At 35.2% G+C, this 11,765-nt stretch overlaps 1 protein-coding gene across 1 annotated transcript; it reads right to left on the reverse strand.

Moving 5' to 3' along the window:
* Positions 1 to 8,505: 8,505 nt before the first annotated feature.
* Positions 8,506 to 10,115, reverse strand: LOC106670149 (H/ACA ribonucleoprotein complex subunit 1-like). Its single transcript, XM_024228487.1, has 3 exons — positions 10,089 to 10,115; positions 8,680 to 9,938; positions 8,506 to 8,620 (listed from the first exon to the last, which is right to left on the reverse strand). The coding sequence occupies exons 1-2, from the start codon at positions 10,098 to 10,100 to the stop codon at positions 8,694 to 8,696; spliced, it is 1,257 nt and encodes a 418-aa protein (XP_024084255.1). The 5' UTR covers positions 10,101 to 10,115; the 3' UTR covers positions 8,506 to 8,620; positions 8,680 to 8,693.
* Positions 10,116 to 11,765: the final 1,650 nt, after the last annotated feature.

Below are 11,765 nucleotides of genomic sequence, written 5' to 3' on the forward strand. Positions count from 1 at the left end.
CGAACCCTCGTAAAAAAATTAATTTAAAAAAATAAAAAATCGATGAAAAGGTAGACGGACTGGATCAAATCTGCAAAGTCATATTTATTTGTACACATGTTGGCAACCTGGGAAACGAAAATGCAGACAAGGCGGCAAAAAGAGCTTCGGCGATTCCGCATCACCCAGAGACACCAATCAGTCCAGCAGACGTTAAGAAAATATGACTTATCAATGATGGCAAAGCGGCCGGACTGAATTGACTGAAAAATCAAAAAATAAAAAAGTTCACTCAAGCCGCGGCCTGTGGAGAAAATGAAAAAAAAGAATTATCTTAACAAGGCTTTGGATAGGTCATATTCGTTTCACACATAGGCATCTTTTGGTGGACGACCGGGGACAACAGTGCTTCCAGTGTAATGAGCCGGTACCTACTAGTGGGCTGTGGTGCTTTGCAAATCCATAGAGAACGGTGTGGCCTACCCTCAGATGAAAAAATGTCTTAATGCATAGCAGTGATTTTACTGAAAAGTTGTTTGACTATCTCAGAGTGGAAAGTATATATAATCTAATTTAATTTGCTTCTTCACATGTTTCATGTCGTATAGTTGCGGTATGTATTTATTAGCGAGAACGTCGGTTGAATGAGTGTGAATGGAAACTCGACGAAGTATACCGCGACGGCCTGTTACTTAGTTTGTAGTTGTTGATATGCATGAATAAGGAGTGGCCATTGGCAGAATATCGAGTACACCGATGAGCCTCTATAAGTTTTTAGTAGTAGATAGTTTAGCATGTATGTATGTATTAGTGTGGAAGAATGATGAATAACTGTGTTTGGATGGATGGGTGTGTATGATGTTTATAGGCTATAGATTTGACAATGATGATGGGCTACCATCGGAATATAGGTACATGATGGCCCCGATAGTATGCTTGTTTTGGTATGAATGATCCATTGATGGGATAACATGTGAAGGGTGCAAGGGAAGTGTCCCACGCAACGAATATGCACAAGAGCAAAAAAAAAAAACTTAATGAGAGCCGACTATGACCTTGCTGTTTGTCTGTTTAAAAAAAAGTGTTACACAGTTTCAACAAAGAGAAGGAAATAGATGATTTTGAGAAATGGACTGCTTTAAAAATGGCACGACATACCAAAACATAGGGGTAGCATGGTCGAGTGAATTTTTTACCCGCCTTCAAGAAAATCTAGATATAAAGAATAAAACCTTTTAAACTTTCAAGCCAGAATATCCAAAGTTATGCAAGCCCGCCGTACTTCAAAGCTGTGCGTTCCCCTACCGTGGAAATCAGGCTTTCATAGCAATAAGCAGTGTTACTTTTTTCAACAAAATTTTTGTACAAATACAAACATTATTTTATAGTTATGAATAATTGTCAAATCAGTAGCTTCAAAATTTTGAAATTCGATGGTTTTCTAGTTTTAACAAAGAAATTCCTCGAGTCATCTACAAAAAGAGAAAACCACTTTTTTTAAGCATCGATCAAAACCGCGCATTTAGTGAAACGAATCAGCTCTTTTTCATAGCTCACCGCTCCTGTTCACCAAATTTATCTTACCAATAATTCGTAAACTTTGGCGGGTTTTTCTATTTTCGATGTGCTAGCCCCAAGGCCTGTTAATATCTGAATGACAAGGCTGTTATATGAAAGCAATGACGAACTGCTCGACCTTTTTACTATTATTGCCAATGATAAATTTCAATAAAAAAGAACGAAGAAGGTTGACCAGTTCGTCGTTTCATAACAATTAACAACCCAGTAATTTTATTACCTTTTGAATGACAGAAAAAAAATCAAAATTATAAAAAACTTAAAGTGCATATACGTAATGGAAATAAATATTTATATTAAACATTAAATTTTAAAAACAATTAATAAAAAATTTCTTAACTCTCAGAGCTCACCCGTATACATTGTGATTTTTGGTAACTGGTTATAACCTGTAAATAAATAAATAGCTAGCGGAACCCCATCAATATTTACTGGTCACTTTCATTGTGAAGACCCTACATAATTTTCTATCAGTATCATCTACGGAAAATAATAAGCCTATTGTGCATAGGTATTCTTAGAAACTGTGGCTTCTTTTTCTTATTTTATCAAAAATGGACAAAAAGCCTTGTTAAAAATCATATTTTTGTCATTCTTCGGCGAACAATGAATTTAATTAGTGCTGCAATGCGTGATTATTTTTACTAATTATAAAGTCAAAATATACTAAAGGTGTCTTTCGGGAATGGCTATGATGACTTTCACCTCCAGCAGTGACACTATTGTGAAGTTACGTATATAATTCTGATTATTCAATTAGAGTTCTTCTACATTAGAGCCAAGCTCTCTTAGTTTGTGGGTAATGACGTCCAAATTACTCAGTGTCCACCTAGTAATAGACAAAAACTGACGATGAAAGTGGTGACGAAGAAGAGGTTAATTTTCACTACCTTCCAGGTTCTTGCATTTATGAGGATTGTTTAACTAAATATCATTGGCGGAGCTAACAGGCACAGAAAGGAAAAAAGACAGAAGGAAGAAAATAGTGATAGGTTATTTATTTTCTGCCTGCCGAAATGATTGGCTTTTGTAAAGGCACCGTATAAATTGTTTTCATGAGTATCGTAAAAATATATATTTGTTTCAATTAATTAATCTTCATGTAGGATATTGGTTGAAATGAAAAGTTAGTGTCACGAGCGGGATTCGAACCCACGGCCTTCGGCTTGATACGCCGCTGCTCTAACCACTTGAGCTATCGTCACTTCGATCCATCTGGACATGAACTCCCCGTCTCAATCTACATTTCGAATTTTCCCTCCTTTTTGCCATTTGTCAAATGTCGTGTAATCAGGATTTGATTCTCGGTGACAAATGAAATGGCCATGGAGAGCTCGTGAAACTAACTTTTTAACCAATACCTAACATAAAGATTAATTAATTGAAAGAAATTATTTCGTCAATTGGACCACGAAATATAATGGATATATATTAGTGTTTAATCTCATACACCTTTTTTGACAATATCGAATAAATTTTGTATAAATTGGCAGAATATATCTTATATATATTGTAGCAGAATGTATCTTTATTAATTCTTGTTCCCGTTATCGAAATACTATTAGACAAACCGCAATAGCTGTTTTCCAAAGGTACCTTTGAGTGCCTCTCTATTTTCCTTAAAAAAAATTCTCTTTTGCTAGAAACTAGCACCCTAAAATCCATTTGTAAAGTAAATTAACAAAGTTGGCGGATTTAGCATTTATCACCCAGCCTCTCTCCACTTGATTAATATTATAATGTAGCTTATTAACATAGCTAATGAGTAATATTCTTCTAAAAAACTGTATTTTTTATGTAATATATCAGAATATTCTATTCTGGAGGGTTCAACGGATCAATATCGGCTCTGTATCCAGTTATAACCCAGTATTATTGTTTCTTTGCATTTTACAGTGCTTTCTCCTTGTTTTTTGTTTTTGACTTCTACATGTTCATATTTTTCTATTGGCTCTATCGGAAAAAGCTTTCTAATCATAAAATAACACATTATCCAATGCACCATATTTGTATTCGCAAACACACTCAAAACTCCAGCAATGTCATCGTGTTGTACAAATAACGTTTTACTCCGCTGAGATACCACCTCTTCAAGTGCAGAAGGCTTGATGTATATAGGCAATATTNAAAATATGCGCGAAAGAAAAGAAAAAGATGGAAAACACGCAGAGGGCCGGCGATGACCTCAGCTGTTTGTTGGCCCATAAACTTCCCTCTTATATATATACTCCGCTGAGCTGAATTTTGTGTGCTTTACTTTATGTGACAACCTTTGATAGGATGTGGCATCTGTGTTTACACTGGAAGTTAAGATTTTCCCTTCTACTTTTTCCTACTCCAATCATATATATATATATATATATATATTATGCAGGGTGGGCGACCATGACCCGAGGGGTTAAATGCCTGGGTAGACTCGTACCCCATCCCTAAAAGGTCCGGGACTTGGTCGGCTCACGTGTCCTGCATAAACCTCTTGGACTTTTTCACAAACCCCAAGATTTTGAACCATTTTATCTCGGGGAGTGATTTGGTGATGTCCTCTCCTTCAAAGATTTCAAATCTAGATCTAGCATACCTATCACGCTCTGCGAGGTAGTGCTTTGCCGTTTCTCTTTTATTTCGCAGAAGCGGCAAAAGGGATCTGGTAGGATACCCATTATGAAGAGGTGTCTTCTCAGTGGGCAGTGGCCTGTCATAATACCTATCAGCCTCCTAATTCCCTTCCTTGAGATAGAGATCGTAACTGACTATCCAACATCCGTCTCTGATTATTGATGTGCTAAAGTCCCATATGTAATCCACTGCTGACCTTCGTGCCAATCTTGAAAACTTCCTAAGATTACAGCGTCTGAGCACTTCTCGTTTATCATTGTTCTCACATTTCAAAGCATAAGCTTCCATTCCAACAAGCCTGTTCACACGTGATTTTACAAAATAAAATTTCTTAAAACGGAGTTTGCCTTTTTTAACGCGATATGCAAGGCTATATTTGTGTTAAGGGTGCCAGATGGGGCTTTCAATCTTTCGAAATATTAGATAAAGTGAAAAGATATTTTATTACAAAGCTATTTACATTGCCCACTCCAACTCCGAATTACGCATTCTATTTGGAAACTGCTGAAGAACTACTTTTCGTTTAAACTTAAGACTTCATTTTTAATATGTATTGTAATAAAATCTGTGGAAGTCCACAAAATTTTCTAGAAATACAACGGCTGAGGTAGCAAAATCTCATGGTTTGTTCACTAGTATGTGGTTATCCGTGAACACGATCTTGTATCCCTGACTTATTTACACTACAAGGATGTCCCGGAAGGTAGGTTTTGTCAATCCTGCAACCCTCCTTAGTAGGAAATCTTGGTATGAAGGTTCGTCACAAAGTTGCTTCAATATGATTCGACTCCGAGCTAATCACGGCCTATGCCGTTCATACCTTAAAAAAATAAATAAACCAAAGAGTGATATCAGGCATTTGTTGTATATGACTTAGAGCACGTTGTAATTCGTTCCAGGTACGAGCCAAAATGTGTAAGTTGTACAAACCTTGTCTATTTAGACAAAGAAAAGTCATTTACTTATATAACGCTATTGCACCCAAGAAACCTTGAAGGGTATAGCGAGATACTAAATGTAATTTATAATTATAATAAATAATAGAATTCTACTTTATTATGTCCTTAATCCCTCATGATAACAATGTACCAATAACAAAAGCTAAGGTTGCAAAGAAAAAATAATAATTTTACTTACTTTAAAGTCGTTCTCATAGACCCCAAATAAAATAAACAGTTAAGAAGATTTATATGAACAGTAAAAAATAAATATATAAGTATTAAAATAAAAACCTAAAATAAAATTCATTCAGTTTTTTCTACAGTGTTAGCAAATAGTTAATCTTAAAACATGAAACAATATTTTAAAAGTAGTACACTTTATCAGACGGTCACAGGATAGAGTAACAAAATTAATTATTAAATTCTCTTATTAAGCATTATCTTTATTCTCGGGCCTTTCTCACAAACGCAATTTAACTTCCCATGTAGAACCGGTGAAATTGAAACATGGGACATTCACCAAGGAAATGATGAAGGTGAATGACGAATTGCACAGAGAACGCGAGAGCTTCCTCAAACCAGGGCAAATAATTGGGAAATATCAAATCCCCCTCAGATTGAACATCCACCTCAATTGACACCGTTTCAATCCAGGGTCGCTGCAGCTAAAAAACATTCCATATCTGGCTCTAAAAGAATTCTATATAGATGAAATTGTTCTTACTGCATAACCCTTCTCGCCTCTGATGAACTATTCTTAGTTTTTGTTAAGGTAGAAAGCTGTCTTTTATAGTGGCATATTGTCTACGGAAAATAGACTCACATGTGAACTGATGATACAAAATATAGAAAAGATAAAACCAGAGAATCCTTCACCTCCATGGGTACAACACTGTATTTATGAAGTACAAAAGTTACAGTGCAGGCGAAGTCTAAATTTAAAAAAATGATTCTGCAGAAGTTTCAATATTTACCCTATAAGATGGTAGAAGGTACCTCTCCAAAACCTCATTACGACTCTTTATAGTGCCCTTTTTGAGAGAAAAACACTGACTGTTATGGAAACTTTTGCATTGAAAGGAAAAATGAAAAATGCGAGGTCATAGAGGCTTTCAAAGATTTGTATTATAACAACACCTATTACGGGGGGGGTCTGTGGCCGCAACGGTTTAGGCGTTGATACAGCTCATCATTATATGGTATGATCAAGGTCCCGGGTTCGAAACCAGCCCTGCATACAAACACGACGAACTTACAAATAGGCTTTTTTCAAAAACACCGACACCCCGAGGGTTAATATGACCTCTGCTTTGCGAACCCTCGGTAAAAAAATCACCTATTCAAAAATCCCTATAGAACCATTTTTCAGCTGATCTGATTAAAGGCTACCATTCTTTCTGAAAATCGTAACGTTAGACTTTTTTACGTTTTGAGTGATGCCAGTTTTTGCAATATTTCTTTAATATATTTATGTAAAACAATTGGGTTGTGGGCAATAAGCACAACATCATCAGTGAGTAACAATGAATTGATTTTTGTGTTTCCGACCTTTACTCTTCCTTCAGATATTGATGTCAAGTCATTTTAGAACAAACGAAAAACTATAGTATCGTACTTAAAAGTTTTGTGGTTAATGGTTATATATTTTCAACTTTTTCGTACATTCATTTTTTGTCAATTTTCTACGTGGTAGTGTCTATATTGTAGGTGATTCGTGATGGTTTTCTTTGAGGTGAGAATAACTGCTTACAGAATCCGCTGAATAATGGAACTATCTCACATTTTACGGACAAAATTACTCTTCCTTATGTTACTTTTTTAATTTTATAAGCATTAACTCGACAAGCCGAACTTTAAAGGCTAATTACTGAAAAGTCGAACAATTTTGTCTAGTCCTTTGCATTTCGACTTATCGAGAGTTGACAGTAGTATGTTGTAAATAGTGTTATTTAAAGCTACAAACAATTTTTACTTGTATGTTGTTGATTGTATTAATTATAAAGCTGCTAATAATTTTGCAGCTTGTTGACAAATAATATATAACCTTCAACCTAGAGAAAAAAACTTACAGGTCGTCGCTTATTTTGGATTGTTTTAGTTAATTAACGATTGGTGTGGTTTATTATGCTTGACAATTATAATTAACATACATACATATTAAATTCACTAGTTTCGTGGTCCGCTTGACCAATTAATATCATAATTGAAAAATGGCAAAAAGGAGGGAAAATTCAAAAGGTGTGGTTGAGATGGGAAGTTGGTGTCCGAGTGGATCGAGGTCACGATAGCTCAAGTGGTACAGCAGCGGCGTGTCAAGCCGAAGATCGTGGGTTCGAATCCCGCTCATGCCTTGACTTGTTTATCTCAGCTGAAAACCTTAATTGATTGTATACATACATATCTTAGTTTTCGGATTGATCTTCAATGCAACAAAAAGGTGAGATTGCCAATCAACACTGGTAGAAATAACTTTAGAACATTGATCTATTTCCTAAATAGATAAAATATATAATCTTGAAATTAGATTTGAATGTTTAAATATATCTATTTTAATATTTATTTGCGGCATTCTTACATTTACATTTGATGCGTTTTTCCTTGATTTTTCTTGATATAGAAAAGTAGTAACAACCATAAAAACTATCAAATTAGTAAGAAAATCTCTATTATATCAAGCTGAAAAAGCCAACTTGTTGGTTTATGTTTACTGCTTTTATTAATTTCTATCTATCGTGTACGCATTTTAATTATCATTGACATAATTATCTGCAAAACTTGTCTAAAAAAATTCTATTTCCTTGTATACAATAAATAACAGGCCTTTTGTTTTTTTGTTCCATCTACATGAAACAAGCCACAAGCATTTTAAAACATTTGTTTATCAATGAACGTTTGTCTTGTTTGCTAATAGTATGTTCTTTTTGTCAGTTTGTTGAATCATTGATCAATTTGATGTTCGTTGTTTTGTTGATTATTTTTCTATATGGGTTTAGGACCCCCTCACATTACACTATAATGTTCTTAAAAATATAAATATTAAACTCAAATACTTTAATTCTATTTAATCTTTTGGTTACTATAGAAATTAAAAAAATTGCATTTAAACATACTAGAAACAAAAAAAATACCACTCAAACGAGTAGTTAGCGTAACTGTTATAAATTAGTAGCATTAGCAGGAAGAGAAACTTTTTCTTTGTTATGCAGCTCTTAATTTCAAAAATCAAACCAATGAAACCCCCATTAAACATAAATAAAATGTTGAAAAAAGTAATTATTTACAAAAAACAGTTAATTTATAGTCAAAATATATAACGCTTACGACAAAATCAAATTTCTGCACTAAAGTTTTGTTTTTAACACTTGGGAAGTGTAAATTAAAAAAGATCAAATTAAAAGAGTAACAAAAACATTTATTAAAAAAATGAAATATCACAAGGATTATTTACAACAAATAATGTATAAATCAGATGTGAACCAAGTGTTGAGACCATTAACAAACATCAACTGGAAGGAAAAAATGAAATTAGACATTGCATATTAGTAACTAAACGATTTATATTTACCCTTGACTTTTTATTCACCAGGGGTGAGATCCTCCGTAAGAGGCACCGTTTCCGTAAGATGAATATCCTCCATGAGAGCCGCCGTAAGATGAAGAGAGACCACCTCCGTATGAGCTCAATCCTCCGTGCACGCCGCCGTAAGACGAAGAGAGACCACTTCCGTAAGAGCTCAATCCCCCGTGGGATCCGTAGGAAGAGAGTCCGTGTCCTCCCAACGAGGAAAGGCTACCACCGTAAGATCCGCTGGACAAGGAGAGACCGTGAGAGCCACCGTAGGAAGAAAGGCCTCCTCCGTAAGAAACTCCAGAAAGACCGGATGAGTATCCTCCGTGTCCGAGAGAGAGGCCACCTCCGTATCCACCGAGGCTACCGCCGAAGGATCCTCCAGAGACTCCATGGCCGACGTATACGGGGACGGCCTTATGGACAGGGACTGGGTGGGGAACGGCGACTGGGACGTTCTTTACTACTGTGTAAGGGACGGGTTTCGGTACGGGTACGGGGTAAGGCTTGACTACTTTAACTGGAACAGGGTGAGGTACGGGAACGGGGTAAGGCTTGTCGACGGGAACTGGGTAGGGTTTCTCGACGGGCACAGGGACTGGGTGAGGTACATGAACAGGGTAAGGCTTGTCGACGGGCACTTTAACAGGGTGGGGCACTGGGACCGGTACGTGCTTCTCTACTGTTACTGGGTAGGGCTGGGGAACGGGCACAGCGACTTTGTTGGTAACAGTCACGTGCTTGGAGACAAGGTGTCCACCTCCATATCCACCTCCGTATCCACCGACGAGAGCTCCGCCATATCCACCGCTGTATCCGCCTCCATATCCGCCTCCATATCCGCCTCCGTATCCGCCTCCGTATCCGCCTCCGTATCCGCCTCCGTATCCGCCTCCGTAACCGCCTCCGTAAGAGCTGCCGAGGCTGAGTCCGGAACCGTATCCGTGACCAGATCCGAGGCTCAAACCGTAAGAACCGTGTCCGAGACCTACACCAGAGCCGTATCCGACGGATCCGTGGCCGAGTCCGCTTCCAAGACTAAGTCCGGAACTATAGCCGTGTCCACCGCCGAGAGATGAGAACGATCCATAACCATGGCCGGATCCAAGGCTCAAGGAGCCGTGTCCTAAGCCGGAGCCGAATCCCGCTCCATAACCGACACTCTCACCGAATACGCCCCTTTTGTCCTTTTCCTGCTTCTTTTCAACACCGCCTCCCAAAGCAGCAGCAATGAAGCCAAATACAAGAACGATTTTCTGAAAATAACAATTTTAACAAAACTTAGGTAAGAACATAATCAATTTTAAATTTAGTTTCTAAATTTCTAAAGTAATAATTTAATTTTGAATTTAAATTTTTCTTTAAACTTCTGAATTGAGATTGGGTTTTTTCTTATTTGATCTTACCAGAGGATTCATGGTTGTGGAATGATAGTCTAGGGGAGAGTCGGAGTATATATAGCTCGGGCCTCACTTCTCCCTCTCCCGTACTGCAGTCTCTCTTCCTCCCCTTGTAGACCGGTCTTTGTTCACTTACGTAAATTCGCTAATCATACTCTGAGTTTTTGGTATTGCTGCAAGGAGATAGCTAATAGTTAAAAAGGGAACGAAAAGTGTTTTGGCTCGTTTTAGAACACCCTGTCATTTATGGTCCCGTTATGGCCGTGAGATTCACTTCTCGAGTAAAAAAAAACAACAACATTAAATAACCCTTGATAATGAATCTGTAGTTTAATTTCACTTACTGTAATGTATATGTTTTTAAGTAGTAATTACTTATATGTATTCCAGATCTAATTATTGTCAACAGTTTCAACACAGTTTTAGTAAATGTATTTATTAAAAAAATAATTTTCAAGTAAACAAAATAATTCAACTTTATTATAAAAATAAAATTTTGAATGAATCTGTCAAAAATACGATTAACTAAGACAAATAACGCATATATAAATCATAATATTTTTTTACAATTTTTTGTTTGTGTTTGTTATTGAGTGACTAATTTTTTTAAAGGTTCATTTTAAATCACATACGATAAATTTGCTTTCAATAATATAAATTAACGATAATTCGAAACAATGGGTACCTTAAAAATATTATTGAGCTACAACAAAAAAACATTATAAGAATCCTTAATATTTGATCGAAGGACCTTGCATATATATTAAATACTGAAAACATAAATATATGTTATACATGTTTATTATAATTATGACAATTTTGATTTTTTTTAATATAGTGATTTAAGTGATCATTGGAAGGATCTACAGTAGATTTGCAGAAATGGTTTAAATTGTAATATCAGTATTGTTAATGACTTTATATAATAATAATTAACCTATATATAATTAATATTATAGTAACACTATTGATAAGAAAAAGAAGGAAAAGTAGATTAAGCATGTTTTGTTCTTCTAATACTCTACAATGAGGTTTCTCGTAGTTATTTACTTTTAATAAAAAGTATAAAAATTATATCATTGTTTTGATTCAAATACTAGAGAATGGCAAAGAGTAACAGAATAAACGGAAAACTAATCCAGGAAGGTTTTTGTTGCAAATCATTATTGTAATAAAGCAATAATAATAATTATTTATTTTAAATGGCTTAAGCATCTTGTTTTTATATAATTATCTGATAAAATTAGATAAATTTTATTATACATTTTAGTTTAAACAATTTATTGTTTTAATACTGAAAGTTTTGGAAAACAATAAAGGTTGTTACTCCCTTCAAGACATTTACTGTTCCAATATATTGTTAATATGTATTCATTTATACAAACGGTAATAATTATTTTATTTAAAATATAAAAAATAATAATGAAATTGCTAAAAAATAAGATACGTGTTTCATTCTACTAATAATTGAGAATTATCAGATTCCATGGTATATAAAATATAATTCCTTAAAAGTTCCTTTGTGAAAAATATATTGGAATAAGAAGATAATAATTATTGCCCTTTTGTTTTAATTTACATTTTATTTGAAAAATTATTCCTACGAGAGAATTGCACAGAATTCCGACGACACAAAGGCATAAAAAGGTTTTTGAAAATATTTTCCTTATTACACTGATAAGA

Source organism: Cimex lectularius, unplaced genomic scaffold (genome assembly GCF_000648675.2).
Source record: "Cimex lectularius strain Harlan isolate CLEC.00 unplaced genomic scaffold, Clec_2.1 scaffold257, whole genome shotgun sequence".
NCBI classification, from domain to species: Eukaryota; Metazoa; Arthropoda; class Insecta; order Hemiptera; family Cimicidae; genus Cimex; species Cimex lectularius.